The sequence below is a fragment of the Falco punctatus genome (genome assembly GCF_963210335.1).
Source record: "Falco punctatus genome assembly, chromosome: 14".
Lineage (NCBI taxonomy): Eukaryota > Metazoa > Chordata > Aves > Falconiformes > Falconidae > Falco > Falco punctatus.
Genome location: NC_137594.1, coordinates 20,838,990 through 20,858,274, shown reverse-complemented (window position 1 = coordinate 20,858,274; position 19,285 = coordinate 20,838,990). Strand labels below are relative to the sequence as shown.

The following is a 19,285-nucleotide window of genomic DNA, read 5'->3' as shown; positions in this document are numbered from 1 at the left end:
CATGGGACATCCCCCCCTCAGCCTCTGCAGCCACAGGCATGCTGTAGGGTGGGCAACTGAGGGGTGACCCCATCCCCAACAGCCCAGGTAGCAGGGAGCCCCCCCACCCAACACTCCCCAACCCACGCAAAAATTTTGGTGGCCGAGCATCACTGCACCCCCAAATCCCAGCTGTTTTGCCTCAGCCCTTCGCTTGGTGAGGTGACCCTAGCTTCGAGGACAGCTGGACATCCCCCTGCCCCCCCAGCCCCCCCGAGCCCCCCGATGCCGGTGGTACCCACTGGAAGCAGTCCCGCTCCCCGGCCACACTCTTCAGGTACTGCTTCAGGGAGCTGCAGAACTCGCCCAGGTGCTTGTGTGACACCGTCATCTCATCCCGCACCAGGAGGAGGTACTGTGGGCCCCCCCAAAAAAAAAACCCCACAGTGGCACATGAGACCCAAAAAGCAAGGGGACACCCCTCGCCAAGCCCGATGGCATGCTGCAGGGACCCCCCGGGGGGGTGGCCAGGCACTCTCACCGTGCACGCCGTCCTCTCGCTGTCTGACAGCCGCTGGTGCAGGTCAAACCAGAGGGTCTGGGGAAACGGGGAAAAAGCAGCGGGAGGGGTGGGTGAGCTGAGGCTGGGTGTCCCTCCCAGGGAGGTGGGTTTCTGTCCCCAGCACTCGGTAGGACGGGCTGTGCCCCCTTCTCTGCAGGGGATGGCTCTGAGAGCCACTTGCACCTTCGTACCCTCCCGTCAGGACCCTCTGCAAAAGCTCCCCGTGCTCCCAGGGCAGCTGACAGCCCCGACACCGTGTCCTCGCATCAGCCCCAAAGCTGCTGTCACCTTTCCACGGTCCCTGAATTGTCCCTGGGGTGGCAGGAGCAGGGGTACCTGTCCCTCCTCAGTGCCCACTGGCACCTTCCCATCCCTGGCCATGCCCTTATTTTCTCTGGCAAGCAGGACCGATATTTTTCTGCCCTGCACAGCACCTCCCTGCCCCCATGTACAGCACCACGTTCCCCCTGTCCCCTTCTGCTCTGAAAATGCAAACCCGGAGGATGTCAGTAACAGCTCCAGCACTGCAACGTTCTCTCCTTCAGTCCCTAGATGGAGTAAGACTGCCTCTGCAAGACACGTCACTTTTCTTCCTTACGTTTTTTTCTTGTTTAAATAAACACACAGTTAATCTTTCCACATTGAATAGCTGCCATCAGCTCGTCAGATGTAATAGCCTCCAACACCGCCCACAGCCCGTGCATGCCACAGCACAGGGATGGTCATGGCTACCTCTTGGTCACCTCCATCCCCACCAGGGCAGGAAGGCGGTGGAGATGCAGGGACACCTAAGGGACAGCCCCACGCCTGGAATCGCTGGCCCTTACCTTGTCCTCCAGCCTGCCGATCAGCTCAGCCAGCCTGTTGATCTGCCCCTCCAGCCCCTCCGCCTTGGTGTCAGAGGAACCTGTGTGGAACCGGGAGGCAGTGATGGAGTGAGAGGCACCCTCGGGCACCCCCCAAGAGCCCTGCTGCCCTCTGGGGAAGTTGAGCATCACCCCTGTGCTGCCACCCAGACTGCAGCTCCCTTCCCCAGGTCCCCTGAGTCACCCAAGGTGGCCAATGCAACTGGGAAGCAGCCATCACCTACCAGTCTGGAAGCTCTTCCCTTGCTCCCTGGGGACCATCCAGCTGGTGGGAGAGTAGCTGGGCACGGGGCTGTCATACCAGGTGTCCATCAGACCGTGGGCAGCCTTGCTGGGGTAGGGCCTGCAACCAGAGAGCACACAAGCCATCAGGGCAGAGCCGGGCACGTACAGCACAGCATGAGCCAGCCCCAGGGAGCCAACACTGGAGCATCCCTCTGGGCAACTCTGCCGTGGCCACCAGATGCCTCGGAGAGCAGCAGTGGCTGCCCTCCTGCACCATCCTTCAGCACCACCCGGTGTGGGGAGTGGGTCAGAATCAGAGCGAGAGCAGCGGGCTGCTCCCAGCAGCCGTCACTTCTCTTTCCTGCTGCAGTTTGCAGCTGCCGTCTGTGTGCAGTGAGGTGGGAATGGGCTCGGGGAAGGCTGGCTCTCTCTCTCCTTCCTCCTCCACCGATGGGGAGCCTGAGCTGCAAGGGAGAGGCTGAGCTGCTCAAAGGGTCTCCAGCATCTCCTCCCAGTGAGAGCAGCTCCATGCCAGCTGCCCACTGGTGGAGGTGCCAGGGGGTCTCAGATCCTCTTGTCGTCTCTTGCCAGCCATGGGGCTCGCACCCGGAGGCAGCATGCTGAGCACCGGGGAGCCGATGGGCATGACACTAGCCAGAATTGTCCCTGCCCTCCTGTCCCTCCCCAGGCACCTGGCTCCCTCGGAAACGCAGCAGCCGGGTGCCCTCCCTCCCCTCCCTGGCTACTCCAGACAATTCCAGGTGGCTCCTTTAGTGCCGAGGGAGCCATGTCCGGGCTGCTGTTGTCCCCCAAAATCAGCCCATGTGGCCTTGACCATGTACATGGGAATGAGCAGATCTGGTCCCGAAGAACGTCACCAAGATAAGGAAGCAAGAACGGTGACAGAGGCAGCAGAAACATCCCCATCGCTACAGGCTGTGCAATAATCCCACTGCTGTGCTGAATAATCCCCCGTCAATAGGCAGGAAATTAGGTGAGAACAGAGAAAGATTTCTTCTTAATCACAATTTAATGAGGTGTCTCAGGCTTGGACACTGTGCCTTTCCACTTAGTTTTACAGCCCTGTATTTTAGTGCTTTTTAGGGCCACCTTTTTGTCTCTGTGCGGATGTATGAGAACATTTTTTGTGGGGTTTTGGTTTTGAAGTTTTTTTGGCTATTATCACCATGAGAAAACAACTACAATACTCCTCATTATAAACAGGGCCCACACATGGGCAAACAAAAGCCAGCAAAGTCTTTCACAGGCTCTAATTGCTCCATCTGATGTTGGGCTTGCTTCCTCCTTATTGTTTCCCAGGAATTCTTACTTTTCCCACATTTTATACAAGGTTTGCTACAGTTTCCTTCCAAAATGAGGAGGAGAAAGTGATATGGGATGATGAAACCCAGAGCATTCCTCCTAGGAAAGCTGGTGAGATGTCACCATGGCTGCCCAGGGTCTCATTGTGTCCCAAACAGCTCCTGTGAGCCCAGACCACTGCTGTCCTCTCCGGGATGTGGCTGCTGCAGATGTTAAACCCAAAAAGCCAAGACCAGGCTGCAGCGAAGCGTTCGGGCTCGTTGGCCCCTGCAGTGTCCCGGTGGGGAGTGGGATTTTCACTCTCTGCGGTCCCTGTGCATTGGCCTCCTCTGCCCACCTGCAGCTTGGGGAAGCCAGGGCATCTCCCCAGGCACCCCGTGGCCCCCTGGTTTGTAGGTATGGCAGAAGAGGGATTCACTTCAAGAGCATCTGAGGAATGGTTTCCATGGCAACCTGTCCTGGTTACAGTCATCGTGATGATGGTACTCAGGGGAGGTGAGTGACACTATGACACCGAGGGGGGCTACGCTGGGGTTCGGGCTATGCTGCTGGGTACCCCTTACGTTTTAGCCTTGGCAGTGTTTGAGAAATCTTGAAACTGTCTCCTCTGGCTTCTCCAAGCTTGGTAACACATGCCGGGCTGCTGGGATGGGGACAGACCCCTGCACAGAACCCAAGGACGGCAGTGCCCGTCGCCAGTGCACAAGCACTTTTTGCCTCTATGGATGATGTCACCTGCTGAGTGCACTGGCAGGAGGGACAGAATCCCTGGCATGGGAAGCCACCCTCTGCAGGCTGTCCCCAGCACACCCAGACACAGCCACCCTGCTGCTGGTGCCTGCGTTTTGCCCTGGATGGGACCAGTGGCTTTGCTCAGAGAAGCAGTCCTGTGCACCCAGTGCTGCCCAGCCCAGCCCCAGGGTGCTGCTCCCTTGTTGGCATCCCCCCCCTGCACCACTCAGGGGTGATGGGGTCAAGAGGGACCCTTGGGGCTGTAGGAGAGTGAGGGACAGGGCAGGACGGAGCAGTGGAGGAAAGACATGAGAGCTCTCAGGAAACCGGGAAGGGAGGCAGAGGGAAAGGCAGCTGCTCGCCAAGCTCCCCTGTGCTCCCACACACTGCCTGCTGCATTTTCCTTCATCCCACAAAAGCATCTTCTTCCTCTCCCTCCCCCTCCCCCCCCCCCCCCCTAAAATCAACCAGGAAGCAGAGAGGAGGGCAGGAGGTGCTGCAGACCTGGCGGGGTTGGTTTGCTCATCGATGGCATCCACGGCACTCTCCACGGAGCTCAGCAGCGACTGGGTCTGGTTTGCAGTCTCCTTCAGCAAGAAGCGGGTCACAAACTGGTCCACGTTGCTGCCGCTCTCGTACACCTGCCAAGGCAGACAGTGAGCACGGTGAGACCCAGCGCCCGATGCCGGCAGGCACCCCAGCCGGTGCAGCATCCATCTGACATCCCACGCACAAGCTGGTCCCCTCTGTGTCCCTGACCATGAGGGCCACAGGAAGAACGAGCCTGTGCTGTCCCACCCCACGGGAAGCGTATAACCCTGCAGCATCTGTAGGTCACCCAGCATATAGCCCCTCCAGCATCCAGCACCCTGGGACAGACTTGTAGAGGCTGTGACAGGAGGGAGTGTGGGCAGCGAGGCACATCAGCATCGCTTTATTTGTAGATAAATAAAGCAATGCAAAGAGGCGATTGCCCAAAGCCCATAGTTGCTCTCTTTACTGTGATCTTACTTTACTATTGCCTCGCATTAGTTGCCAACAGTATGGCCAACTCGGTGCTAAAGAGGTTGGGGACAACTGACATGGTTGTCACCAAGCAGCCACAAGCTGAAGATGCCTTCAAGCCAGTAGCAGAAAGCTCCGGCAGCCCCCACCCAGCCTCCCTCCCTCCCGTCCCATGCTGCAAAACAAGAGCTTCAGCATATTTTGGTGGTGGTTTGTTGTTCAGGTTTTTTTTTTGGAAGCGGGAGCAAAGGAAAGCTCTGGCTGATGGAGACAGCCTACAGAGCAGGAATGCCTTCAGCAGGAGGCAGGCTGCTCCCAGGGAGCTTTGGTGCAGGAGGACAAGCTGTTCAAGCCACAGAAGCTCCTGGAATAGTCCAAACCCTCCCAAGACAGCCGACACTTAATAAAATGTTTAAAGAGCGCAACTGATCTGCTTAGAGTACGCAGCCCCCCTCCCCCAGCACAGCCTTGCTGTGCCCTGCCCACGGCATGGTGCTGCTCCTCCACCTCCTGCCAGAGGACACTGGCACAAATGGACCGACACAACCAGTTCCACACCCGCACAACCAGCCCAATGTTGGCCCAACACCATTACAACCAGTCCAACACCAGCCGAACTGGTCTGACCCCAACCCAACCAGGCCAAGTCCAGCCCAGCCAGGCCACCGGCCACACCAGGTCTGGCTGAAGCTAAGCACTCAGCATCATAATTAAAAAAACTTGTGGTCAAAAATCAGGTTCCTCTCAACCCAAACTCACTGGCATCGCTTTTTCCTCAGAGTCTTTCCAATCCATCAGTGCCTGCAGGGACAGCATGTGGCCCAGGCAAACCCCTGCTGGGCAGCCCGTCCTTGCCTGCTAGCACCTCCTGGCACGGGATTCCTCTGGGATTCACGACTTTTGGCTCCAGGAGATGGGGATGGACACTCCTGGATCCCTGCATTCCACTGGCAATGACCAAACTCAGGGGTGAGAGTGCTCCGGTCCCGGCACCACCAGTTATCTGAGCACGTAGCGGCACAACACGAGTACCCCAAGCTCCCCAAAGCAAATTATTCTTGTTTTATGGTGAAGCGATTAATGAGGGTTATTTCCATGGCAACTTGAGCGGCTCTGCAAGAACCCGGAGGACCTTTATCCCTGATTTTAAATCATAAAAGAAGAATGAGTTGAAGAAAAACACTCCTGGGGAAACTGGTTGTAGATGTGATTTCTCACCCCTGATTTGGTAGGGGAACATGAGTTCCTTGATGGCTTCTTGAGCATCCAACTAGCCTGGCAGTTAATGACATCTCTCAACCACAAAAAACTTGCTCCCCTCCCCCTCACAGCCACATGCAGTGTGCTGTATACGTGACCTCCTGCAGCTGCTCGCTGTAGCACCACTGGACGGCAGGGAACGATGTGCGGAGTCGCCCTTTCACCAGCACAGCCTGTCCCAGGACACTGGTCAAATGGAGACAGGACCAGCTCAGCAGATCTGCACGAGCACCCAGCACTGGGATGCTCCTTGGGTGTGCACACAGGACCCTGCCACCTTTCTCCGAGCAGGACCATGCTCCCCTCTGCAGCCCCAGTGCTGCCCAGCACACTCCACCAGTACCACCATTATCCAACAGTCAGGTCAGAGGGAGGAAAGCCGGCATCAGCGCAGGGTACAGGGAGATGCAGCAAAAAACTGCAGGCAGGAGAGGGAGGTGATCACCCTGTCCGGGACCATCAAAGCCTCAGAAACACAACGCAGTGGTGGCCTGTGTGTCATGTCCTCTCTCCACGGCCCGGCAGTGTTTGGAAGTGAGGACAGCTGGCTTGGAGAGACACACACACACACCTGCTGGCTGCTAACAGGGACATTCACAGCGCCCTGAAGCCAAGCGCAGCCGCTGCAGCACCGCTCGCCCGTGCGAATGAGCATGGGACTGTGAGCGTGATGGAGCAGCGTCCCCATCACACAACCAAAGATCGGTGTCTCGCTTGCTCACCCCTTTGGGATTTTGCCTTATTTTACCAGTACAGCACACAGTACCCACGGCAGTGGGTGCTGTGCCATGGGACCACGCAGCCTCCCAGGGGCTGGATGTGCCTCCTTGTCCACCACAGATGGGGTTGCTGCTGGACTTTTTGGATCGGGATGCCAGTGCCACCATGTCGAGCTTGGACATCTCCTGACAAGTCCTGCCCAGCTTTCCCTTGCCCCGTGCAGGCAGGGAGAGGGATGAACAGGCAGCCTGGGACCATGGATGTGACAGCTGGTGAAGCATCGCACCGAGCCCCCTCCGTGGGAGGCACACGCACCACTGCAAGACAAATAAACAGCAATAGAGCCAAGGGAGTGATGTGAAAACATTTGTTGAGCATTTGGATTGGGAAAAACAATTTGAATGCCATCACAAATATTCCTGGATAGTTGGATGATCTCTGTTCTCCCCAGAAAAATACAACTTGCTCAGAACACACAATATACACTATATATGCATGTGTATTCTTTCCAAGCATCATTACACATATACACGCAGACATACGTATCACAACTGAACAAGTCTGTATAGACAGTGTACTCAATTCACTGTCAAGGAACCTCATCCTTCATCTTCCTCTGCCAGCACATGCTTTGGAAAGAGCCCCACACCAGGCCAAATCCGCTCCTTCACCCAGGCAATCATCTTATCATTTAATACATCCTCCACTATCCTCACGCTGGCTGAGGGTGTATTAAATCGATAAATCTTGGCAAAGACATATCATTGCATTTGGGATCTGAAACTATTTCTTTTGCATTTCCCCTCCCTCCACGGCTGCTCCCCCCCCCCCGCACGCCCCTGCCAGCAACCAGCAGTTTGCCCATAATGAAGGTGTAAATATATTAAACAGGCACTCAGACAGGCTCTGCTATAATTACAGATAGGTTTTGATTAACTCTTGCACCCAGCCTTGCTCTGATTGCTGGTGCTGGGGATCTGATTGCTGCCTCTGCAGCGGGCTGCTGTTCCCATGGGCCGGGGGCTATGCCCCTCCTCGTGGATTTAATATAGACCTGCAGGCCCCCGGGAGCTGCTGCTGCTGCTAAACACAGAGCTGTGCATGCTCCTTCGAGCGGCTGATTGGGCTATTCTTTTAATTAAGAGCACGGGTTTTCTGGGACATGATTTGCCCTGCTGAGCGGGAGGGCTAGAAGCGAGCATGGGGCTGGCCGGAGCTGGGGGCTGCATCCAGGTCCCCGTGCCCCATGGCCCCTTCTGCTGCTCCAAGCACTATTGCACTGCAAAGACACAGTAATTCCCCAGTAATGTCCCTTTCCAGGGAGATCTGCAGCACCCGTGCCTTGTCCTCTTCTCTGATAGTCACCCAAACCATGTAAAACATCCCCGTGGATGCTCCAAGCCCATCAACTGATTTTACACCTGCTCCGCTCTCTTATCCCACGCTCCATTTCCCTGCTGCAGGTGCGAAGAGTGCACCGCTGCTCTTCCATTTCAACCCATACATCAAATAAATGGGGTAAATGCTATTTACCTCCACTTTTCTACTGCTCTCCGAGACTCCAGCCCATCTCCTGCAAATGCCACCAAAAAATTTCCTGATCAGCCCTTCCCACACCTCACGTGAACAGATCGCTCCCCCTAGCACAGGAGCCTGCTCCTTTTGGAAAATCACATTTATGAAGGCACAGGCTATACCAAGCACCATCTGATCACTCGGACTGGTTCTGGCTGCTAGAATATAAGGCTGCGAGAGTTTGCCTAGTTAAATGTTGGGATTTTATTACCTAGCTACACCCTACAATCTCGGTTCAGCTCTAGGGTAAACCAGGTGATTCCCATGTTCATTTAGATCAGTTTAACTCCCTACATCAAGATTCGTTGGAAGGATGGATGCCAGCCAGCATGGAGGAATATTGGGGTGTCCGTGAAGATCTGATGCTTTTTAACAGGCCAGTAAGTCCAATAGCTCTGAAATTAAAAATCCAATAGCTCTGAAATTAAAACAACGGTGGGGTTCCCCCCCCCCCCCCACCTTGATAACTCTGTCTATTTGCCAACCCAGCTGTGACATTTGCTCTCAGGAGCTGGGTCTGAGACACATGTCCTCAGAGGTTTTTCAGCAGTCCCTCGGGCTCTCCTCTAGCCAATTGTCTTATTTGACACTGCAAAAACAAGTCATTAAGAAGACCAGCTCCAAAGGGATCCTTCCCATCATCTTATTAAAACATTTGTCACTCTGTCCTAGGGAGATTTAATGAGGTTTGGTCTTATTAATTCCACCCTGAAGAGTTATTCCCTCTTTGCTTCGCTTGAGAAGTTAAAATATTTATGGAGATAATATAATAATTGCTGCTCAATGAAGCTGCTTTGTGCCAGAAGCTCTTGGAGGGGCACATCTCCAAGCATGCTCTTTCCCATCCAGCTAGCCGATGAGTTCAAGGCTAGAAAGACTTTGGCATCACAGATACTACCCTGCTGCAGAGTGTTTTGCTGGCAAGCCTTGGGTGAGGAAGGAGCATGGTGGCTACCGAAGAGGCAGAGAAGGGTAAAAAAGGCACCTCTTCCCTTGCTACATCCCCAGCTGCCTGACCTTGATGTCTGCTGCTGCTGCAAAGGGATGGCTGCGTGCGTCTGCAGCAAGAAACAAACGTAAAAGGCTTGTTGAAAGGATGGCCTTGGGATTTCTACAGGGGACAGCTCTCAGCAGAGCTTCAGAAAGCGTCACTGTTTGAAAAACCAGGTCATGAGCCAGAGACATTGGAAAACAAGAGAAAGAACGAGTGAGAAAGGACAATTTGCTTTAGCAACAGGTAATCAGGGAAATATTGCCCAGTGCCGAGCTCTCTGGTCAGTCAGCTGAGGTCCAAGCCCCAAATCCCACACCTCCCTTCACATCACAGGCTTTTTATGTGCCTGTAAAGCACCTCCCCGTGCACAGCAGGTGCGCACATGGGGGCACAGGCTGCCCAAAGCCCCACCACAGCTCTTCCAGCTTTCCATTTCCATAGGCACCTGCCCCAAATCTGCCCTAATTATGGCACAGATTAATGAAAACACCCTTGGGAAGTGTTACCTGTGCAGATCACAGCTGGGACTTTGGTGCCATTGAATGCTTGGACTTGCCAGCACCAGCGTCGAGCATCCCACACCGGGCATTGCGAACAGATGCCCAGAGCTGGGCTCTCATGGCCGTGTTCCTGTGGGTACCAAATGACTGAAAAGGGAGATTTTCAATGTTGTTGAGCATCTCAAAGCTTCTTTGCTGGCATTTTTAAAGGTCACTATTTAGCTCGTTAAGACTACAGGATGTAAAATATAAATGATTCTGAGCCACCCACGGACTCGGAGACCCCCCCTGCGACAGCCCCGTACCTTCCCTTTACCTTGAAGCGTTACAGCCTGACCAACAAGGCTTTCCAGAGCTGCTTTTCAGCAAGACTGGCCAAATTGGCTGACATTTACCAAGCCTGGGGACATTGACAGCTTCTCAAATTTTTATTAACTCCAACCACGGCTGAAGCACGCCCACGGAGTGATGGCACTGAACCGAAGAGGCTTTTCAAGTGGAAACCACAGCCAATTCTGTTTCACCCACACTTTTCCTCCAGTTAAAAAAAAAACAACCAAGCAACCCAACAACAAACCCATTGCCATGCCATGAAACACCTCTGTCAAACCTCATCCCGGGATGACGGAGAGGTTATCTTCCACCCACTCACCCTTTTACAAACCAGGCATGTGTTGCGCTGTAACCTCTGAGTGGCTGATTTAAATTCGTTGCTTCTAATTGCCTGGTTTCTTCCAAGAGATATTTTCTTACACTTACAATAACACTCAGACCTGCCTCTCACTCCTTTCCCTCCCTTCGACTCTTAAATCCCTTCAGAAGCAGAGACCCAAAACTGATTGCCTGGCACATAATCAGTAGAAGAAACCTGAAGAGAACAGACACTTAAATAGTTGATAAATGAAAGCATTAACATATGAAAGACCCTCAGCCTTCCCGAAACAGCTCTAAAGAAACAAATGAGACACCTGTTCAGACAAAAAAAAAATGATGATGTGATGATGGCAGCACATGGGGTTTAAAAGCCTTTTGCTATAAAATCCTCCTTTTATAAACCTCGGTGCTGGACCCTGGTCAGCTCATGTTTGCCTTGCCTGGTCCTGGGGCTTCCCTCTTCCCATTATTAGGAAATGTCCTGGCTGTGATATAATCCCATCATTTCTCATTACAGCCGCGGGTGTGTGAGGGGTGGGTAGCTGTTGGCCCATACGTGTGCTATACATCACACCCCCCGGGGTTGCCTATGGATCAAGAGGCATATGGCACTTTCACACCCTGTCCGCATCGCCAGCAGGCAAAGAAGAAACTTGGAAATAAAGCGTGGCCTCCTACTTCTGAACACCCTGACTATAATTAGCCTTTCCCTCCACGCAAGTTCCTAATTAGCTGTATATAGTATCCACAAGACGGTAAACGAATACACATTTTCTTTCAGTTTTCCAAGGAAAGTACAGATTTTGTTTTCCAAACAGGACCTACTCAAAAGACCCTGTAGATGTAGTGACATGGGATGGTCAAGCTGCTGAAGGCTCAGCCTGGTCATGCCAGCTGGTTACGTGTTGACTCGGTCCCTGCCTATCCTTTTGGTGGCTCCTTCAAAGCCGCTCTCGGGCTTTGAACACAGCGCTGATGTCTGTATACGATTTATTTAATCCCAGGAGCAATAGCCTTAAAACTGGAGGGAGGAGGAGGAAGAGAATGTTCTACAGGAGGTCCATCAGAGCTGGAGCCAGGGCAGCATGAGTAGGACCTCCAGAGAAGATGCTCTTCCTTCTCAGAGTGAGAGGAGGGACATGAATTTTGCAGTGAGAGACAAGCAGAAGAATAGTGAATAAACATCTTTGTCTAAAAATATGCTCCAAGAAAGACCTTCTTAAGATTCATCTCCCTGCCAGCCCCGCTGTGCTCCGTGGCAGTCTGGCAGCCCGGCTGGATCTCAGGCACAGCCCTGGGGGTGCTGGCAAGGAAATTGCTCCGGTCGGTATCGCATGGAGAATCGGCTTTCTGGCCTGGAGTCTGAACAGAAAAGTTGAGGGAAATTCAGTTCTTGCAGAACTGGAGTAGCACTGTTGCTTTAATTTGTAGTGCAATATTTTCTTAAATTAATTTCAGGGAAGAGTTGCAGAAATACTATCTGAGAAGCTAAACAGATATGTCTTGTTTCTTTCTCGATTATTCTTGAACTATAAAGTTCCATAACTTTTCCAGAAATTCACGATTTTTTTTTCTACTGAAATTGTTCAGAAACGTATCATTCAAAACACAAGGAAAGATGACTCGGCCTTTACCTGTTCACCACCCCGTCACCACTCCTTCCTTTTTTCAGCCTAACCCATTCACCATGAATACATCTTTAATTGCATTATAGGAGTGTTTCAAAGCTGGTGTTTCATATAAAACCACCCGTCTAAGAAAGGGGCAAAAAAGCAGCTAACAATCCCTGAAACAACCCCCTCCCCAGCAGGGCAGACCTCCGTGATGCCAAGTGAGGGTGGATGATGCTCTGAGCCTCCCAGAAAGGGCCAGCTGGCCATTTGAGCCAACAGCCTGACTCCTAAAGAAGAGCCAAATGTTTCCCAGAAGGAAGACGATGACAAGCTGCACAGGATCTCCCAGGGTTCAGCCGGGTACAAAGTACCAGGAGATAAGCTGCTCCAGTGTTGGGCAGCAAGGAAGCTGGGGAAGCGCTTCCCCGAAGGACCCCCTGATGGGCAGCAGGGCACGAATTCGCCCAGGAGGAAAGACGAAGCAATAGATGTGCTGCACTGCAGTGGTACCCCACGGCCTTCAGACTAGGGGACCTCAGCGGCTGCTCCTGTAACCACCACGGCTGGGTGCGAGCGGAGCCAGGGTCAGAGCACGATGCCTGTGGGAACCCGGAGCAGCTCACGCTGTTTGGGCTGGGCACTACCTGGAGCTGCTCCCACCGTGTTGCTCTTACACCCTGTCGCGGAGCAGCATCCCGGCACAGTAAAGCGCTGCTCCAGGAGCCTCATGATGCCCTCGGGGTGAGCACCAGGTCTGTTCAGCAGAGCAGGAGAAAAACTGCTCAAGTAAAATGAGAGGATGAGATAAAGGATTAGCTGGAGGGTTCGATGAAAAGATTATTTTGAAGGATTATTTCTACTGACTATTTTATCTTGAGGTGTCATCTTTCAAAAAAAGAGCAATATCATATTTGCCAAGCTTAATTTTGGCAGGTAAGGATGCAAATGAGATCACTCTATATTGCTGTTCTGGACTGTGCTCTAAAACAACGAGAAAAATCCATCATTTTTAACATCCAAGAGTGGTGGCAGATGGTGCTTGCTCTGGGGCTGTGAGTTGCTCAAACAAGTGCTCCCTTGCAGTGTGCTGCAAGTTTGGGGAGACCCACAGCCACACCGGTACCAGCTGCAGTGAGAGGAGGGTGGCTGCAGCAGCTCCCAGTGAGCCTCCGGAGCCCAGCATCTCCTGCTCACTGCCATGACATGTCGTAAGGCAGAGACAAGAAGGGTGAATCACAGCAGGAACAATTTAACTTGCAAATAACACATGCAGACCTGTTCACCTGTCTGTGTATACCTCTGGACTCCCCAGCACCGCTAGAGCATCAGCAGCTGGTATTGAAGGTCAGTACGCTCAGTTTTCCCTTTATGATTTACATATTCTCTCATTTAAATAATGATTCTTGGGGTGGGGGAAATCTGCCTGCAGCTGGTTTGGGGACAGTGCCTGTCCATAAGACACACATGTGTTATTTGGCACCCTGACACGAGAAGGCTCTCAGGGGTTGTCACCACTTGATGATATTTCCATTCCAAGTCCATTAAATGAGATAAAAAAGGATTTTGCCAAGTGATAGACTGGCAGCGGAGCTGGCAGCAAGCAAGGAGTAAACCACTGTCTTTCACGTCTCCTTTTGCTCCCCTCCAGGACCAAAAGTGATGCTGAGCATCTAGCAGAGGATGGTCCAGAGCCAGCTGCCGGTCCTCAGGCCTCTTCCATAAATCTCTCTTGTTGTGCCTCACTCCTCCCTGAAGCCAGTCGCTGAATCCCCCCTAATCTGTCAGCACCCCCCTGCCCTGCTCTGCTCACCTGGCCTCACCGAAGCAGAGCGGCACAGCCTTTCCCTGCACCATGTTCACAGGCACCAGAGAGACCAGCTCCACCCCATTCCAGTACATGCACGGGAGGCTGTTGCACCTGCAGCTCCAATTTTGAGCCATTTTGCTTTCCAAGCCCTGGGATGAGGCACACACCAAAAACCAAAGACCATCACCAGCCCTGCCTGGTACCCAACAGGAGCATCTCCAGGATGGGATGATTTGACCTGAAATCTGAGCTGCTTCCTCCTTGAGGGCGAATTCCACACTCAGCGTATTTGGGATGTCTTTGCAGCTTGCTTTTTAAAGTTTGCCTCACTGCTGAAGGTCAGCCTTGCTGGTGTTTCCATGCTCAGTGCTGCAAAACGCTGATTTGGCAAAGGTGGGGAGCAGGAGCGATCCCAGTGCAGCAGGCGGTGGAAGCCGGATGCAGCAGAAACGGGGCTAATTGTGCCTCTCAAATACAAAAAAAACCACAAAATGTGTTTTTTACCAACTTCCCAGGGTGTCCAGGTGTTGTTCAGTGGTAACCACCACCCCAGCACCATCACTCTGGCTCCCCAGGCACCGTCCCCCACTCCTCCATCCCCAGCACCCCTCGATGCTGGCAGGGCTGGTGGAGATATTGGGTGGGCACTGTCCCACAGCAGGCAAGGGGGCAGTGACCACACAGGAGGGACAGCATCACCTGGCTCTGGTCCTCCAGCTCCCACCGCACCCCACACACCCTTTGACACCAGACACAGAATCACATTGGTTTTGATACTTGCCAACTGCACTATAAAAGAGTAAATGAGAATAATATAGAACATCTCCCACTGTCAGGTTGGTTTAAATCCCGAAAGTTCATTTCCTTTCTCTCCAATTTAACTTTGCATTTCCCGTCACCACTGGCAGTCGTTTCAACGCAGCATGAACATCAGAGTATTGGAAAATAATTACAATGACAGATTTTGTTTTGCTGTATGAGACCTTCCACTATTGAATCTAATTACCGCTGATACTTTATGAGCTCCTCCAGCACGAGATAATTGCTGCTTTCTCTTTTTATGAGCAAGAAATAATCAGTTGTCTTTTAAGGTGAGAAATATAAACAGCAATTAAATACCGTGGCTATCCAGCCCCTCTCATCAGCAGGCACCTCTCATCAGAAAGCCAACACAGAAGAAGGTTAGGCTCCATTTGTTGTATGCACCGAGTATTTTTTTGTAACGGAGAGGAGAGGGAGGGAATAAGGATCACTGTCAAATGGTTAGTAGTTTTCTCCAGCCACTGAAATGCTTATTTTAATACAGGGAAGCAGGAGAATCTCACAAGCAAAACAAGTCATAGTGCTCAGCATCAGCACCAAGCCCTTTGCAGGATCCGGCCTCGGGGAAGAGCTGCAGAGTCAGCAACAGGCTGGAGCATCACTGGGCACAAAACCACGCTTGGGTCCTACTAAAACCTGCTGCTTCAACGATCTTTTCCCTGATCCAGTGTTTGTAAAAATATATTTATATGTATGTATCCCCTAAACATCCTAACATCAGCACAGGGAGCTTGGCTACAGCATCACACACGGAGGAGGTGGAGCAGAAGGAGACCTTTCTGTGGGGACCCACCAGACAGGTGGGAGCTCACACCAGCTTTTGCAATCCTGGAACGGATCTTATCCCTGGGGCTGAAGCCTTATCTTGGGAGCGTGGTCCCAGCCTGGAGGAAACAGAGCAGCCTGCGCTGCCCTCCAGGCTGGGGTGGGGTGTGGGAACACCCAGCTGAAAACCAGTGGGAAGACCTCAGTGGGGTTATTTTACTGGTTCAGAGGTTCGGATGGTAAGAAGCCTCCTTCTGACACTGTGTTTGCAATCCTGACGCTAAAACTAGGAAGTTTAGTAAACAAATATATTTTTTTTTCCTTTAGGGAAAACACATACGAAACCCCCTCACATCTCATGAAAAAGCCCTAATGGTTTGCAGTCGGTAAAAACCTCTGCTGCTGCCTGGAAGTCTGTCCTGTCTGAACATGGGAGATGAGTTTCTCTACCACCTACAACAGCTTATTTTCTGGTTTTGGGTTTGTTGGTTTTTTGTTTTTTTTTCCTTCAGTTCTTTACTTGAACAAAGCGCCTGCGTTTGAATAATTCATTGATGAGGTTTGTACCGCTTTGTTCACACAATCACAGCAGGGAGCAATGTTTTTCATGAAATACTTCTTTGCCAGCCTCCCTCCGTGAAGGAGCCTTCCTCTCTTTGCTCGCTTGCCAAAAGTCTGCCAGCTGGCAAGGAGCAACACACCCCATGGGCTGATGAAATGGGGGCGATGAGGGGATTGCTGGGGCGGCACTCCCTCGCCTGCTTTTAGCCATCTAGAAGGGAAACATCTGCATTTGAGATTCAGAGTGTTGTGATCCTTCAGCGTCACAGGAGGAAGATGCCTCCAGCATCCTCTGGATCTCCCCAGTTCCCTCCACAAAATCATGATGGAGGGGACCAGCTCAGTTTTAGGTAAATAATCTTTCCCCATTGCAATTAAATTGCAATTAAAGCAGGTGAACCCTGCCACAAATTTTAGAATCAAGGAGGAAGAAAGATGCTCTTCTTACGAAGGCAGTGGATTGGGATTATGAATAATCATCCTGCCTCTGCTGCACATTCCGTATTCAAGGTAATACCCACATGCTCAGATGCCTGATTTATAAAGAGGGAATAAGCCATTGTCCTCTTGCAAAGTACTGGGAGGAATTAGTCATATATATTAACCTCACATTCAAAAAGCAACAGTGGAAGGCATCACGAACAGCAAGCTCTAGTGAATTACTAAGTTATCTATTAGCATGTTAACATGTATTTAAAATACATAGTTGGCACATCTGACTGCCAGAAAATTTGTTAATAATGCATATAAATGAGGCACGAACAGACTCAGCAACTTAATTAGAAAAAATGAAATATTATTGTTGCCCTTATTTTTTTTACCCTCTCATAATGTTGATAAAAAATTCACAAACACCTCAGACAGATCAGTGCTTACTTTTGCCTTTGGTTTACTAAGGCAAGACATCACCATGTGAAATATGTGGCTTCACTTACCATGCTGCCCCCCTCACAAACATTAAAAAGGATGGATTTTGATCAAGCAAGGGAATCAGGCTCTTTACTGAGCAACCAGATGGGAGAGAATTTTGCTTTTTCCCATTCTAACGCCTAAAACTTCTTATCGTTACCACATCTTTAGTGTGGAGTAATTTGAGTTTCTCCTTTAGCTTCAAAGTTAAACAGAAGGGAGATTTCAATTTGGATTACTCAGAGGAGCTGAACTGGGAAGTCCCCACAGGTCCTCGGAAAAAGCAAAATCTCCCCCCTTGGCTTGGTCCTCAGCACCACATTACTGCTCACCAGTGAAGAGGAAGAATACTTTTTCCTCATCACGGCACAAAAGAATGATGCAAATATATGGTTGAAGGTAGAACTGGGAGAAGGATTGATTATCCTGAGGATAATAAATATCACCAATACTTTAAGTGGTATGGACAGGACAGGAAAAGAGTTTCAAAGGAACAAGCGCTTAGTAAACACTTCCCTCCTCCTGGTAAGGCACCAAACGAACAGTGCACCTCTCAGCAGGGATGTTTACCTGGTACAACAGCTCAGATTTCCTGTGTATTTGTAAATAAACTTCAATATGTTCTCGATCAGTGCCACTGTCTAGCAGCCTGTTATGAACAGTATCATCAACAGAAGGTACGTGGTGGGCTTGTGAAGCAGCTAGGGGTACTCTGCATGTATAAAACAGGACGTTATGTCTCAGTTTTGCTGCTTGCACAAGCCCCCATAGCCCTTCAAACACGCAGCCCTCTCGTTTCTAACACAGCAGCTGTGCACATGCAGGACCGTATTTCTGGAACTCAGGATGCCTTCCAACCTGGAAGCTGTATTTAGTAGCAGCTCTACAACATGATGTTTCCAAAAGCATTCCCCATGATGCTAACAAGAACTCATGCATTCAAAATCCCGGCCAAGAGAGCCAAGGGCCATGTTGTCTGACGACAACTGGAGCATCTTCGTGCTTCAGGCAACGCAGAGCATAAGCCATGGCACAGCCAAGGCCACCTGCCAGGCTTAGGAAGGGTGCTGGGGAGATACAGTGCTCTGCCACAAAGCCTCCATGCCACCATCTACTACTGCACATGACATTGGCACCTTGGTTCACAATCTGGCCAAAAATTTCAAGATCCATCTGCTGTTAACACACACACACACAAAAATCCTCTTCCATCACGTTGCTGTGACGATCCACTTACTACACAAATGCAACATCATGAGGAGACAACACTGCTTCAGATTTAGATGCCGTTAACCCAAAATTCGTGCCGTTCGCTCTGACCCCTGGAGGACAAGGCACAGTGAGGAGCACTCACCCGTTTGGTGTAGTCCATTGCCTTCAGGATGGAGAGGTTCAAAGTCTCCAGCGAGGCCAAGACGTCTTCATAGTCTCCCATATGGTCAGCAAAATAATCTGGGAAAACCAAGAGGAACATGATGGGAAATGCTCTAACTTAATGCTTCAAGGCTATGTGACACAGCAAGGTCTATTTATTGGTGGAAAGAAAAACATGAGAGGGTGGTTTCAGGTATATTTTTATATTCTATATTCTTAGCCATATTGTGCAGGGATGGGAAGTGGTGCAGTTCCCATGAAGTCTGGGAATGCTGCAAAAAGGAGATGTAAGGCACAGTAGCTCTCATTAAAAATAACTTACCAGGTGATTTATTTCCATGTCCACTTCTGCATTTGACCTTATCTTGGCTCTCGCTCTCCTATTGTTAACATGGAGGGGGAAGTCCCAAAAGAAATCCCTTTTCTATTCCCATGACAGTCTTACTACTCAAAGCATCCAAAGACATGCCAGGTTCACTCCAATGTATACGAGCCGAGACCAGCCTTACATCTTCCCCTCCATTCCCACCACATTTGCACCTCAGCCCACAATCACAGGTTGCACAGGCTTCCGAGAGCGAAATACGCCTCAAAAGGAAGAGAACGGAGCTGCAAGCTGGGCCCCAAAGCACACGTTCTCCACGGAGCAGGAGGCCACGCTCTCTCTGTGCCATCCTCATCCCTCCCGCAGGAGAGGCGATGCGCACCAGCCTGCACCGCCGCTCCGGCCACGGCCAGCCGCAGCCTTGGCCGCTCCGCACTGATGCAGACCACAGCCCAAACTGGGGTGTCCCCACGTGGCCGAGGGCTCCACGACACATCCGAGCCCTGGTGCGGCTTCATGCATGAGCTACAGAGTCCTGCAATCGGCCGTTTGCCATGGTCTCAGCGAGAAGCGAAGCACGGCGGTGAGGCTGGCGGTGAGCTTGCAGTGTGGATGCAAAGTTATCCCGTCTCTGGGTGATTGACACAGATACAGCTAAAAGCTGTTCCTTAAAAGCCACCGGCGCTGTTCCTTAGCACTAAGACACGATGCTTC

The 19,285-nt window shown here is 51.5% G+C and overlaps 1 protein-coding gene across 6 annotated transcripts in view; it reads right to left on the bottom strand.

Annotated features, from left to right (window-relative positions):
* Positions 1-19,285, bottom strand: part of NECAB2 (N-terminal EF-hand calcium binding protein 2) — an 88,920-nt gene that overhangs the window by 1,216 nt on the left and 68,419 nt on the right. For 4 of the 6 annotated variants that reach the window (XM_080411145.1, XM_080411141.1, XM_080411142.1 and 1 more), the window contains 5 exons: positions 18,227-18,324; positions 4,192-4,328; positions 1,632-1,750; positions 1,369-1,448; positions 282-577 (listed from right to left, as the gene is read on the bottom strand). In XM_080411145.1, the coding sequence (XP_080267271.1) occupies positions 282-577; positions 1,369-1,448; positions 1,632-1,750; positions 4,192-4,328; positions 18,227-18,324 (730 nt within the window). The remainder of the gene's footprint in view (positions 1-281; positions 578-1,368; positions 1,449-1,631; positions 1,751-4,191; positions 4,329-18,226; positions 18,325-19,285) is intronic. The other 2 variants (XM_080411143.1, XM_080411144.1) reach the window with 1 other exon arrangement.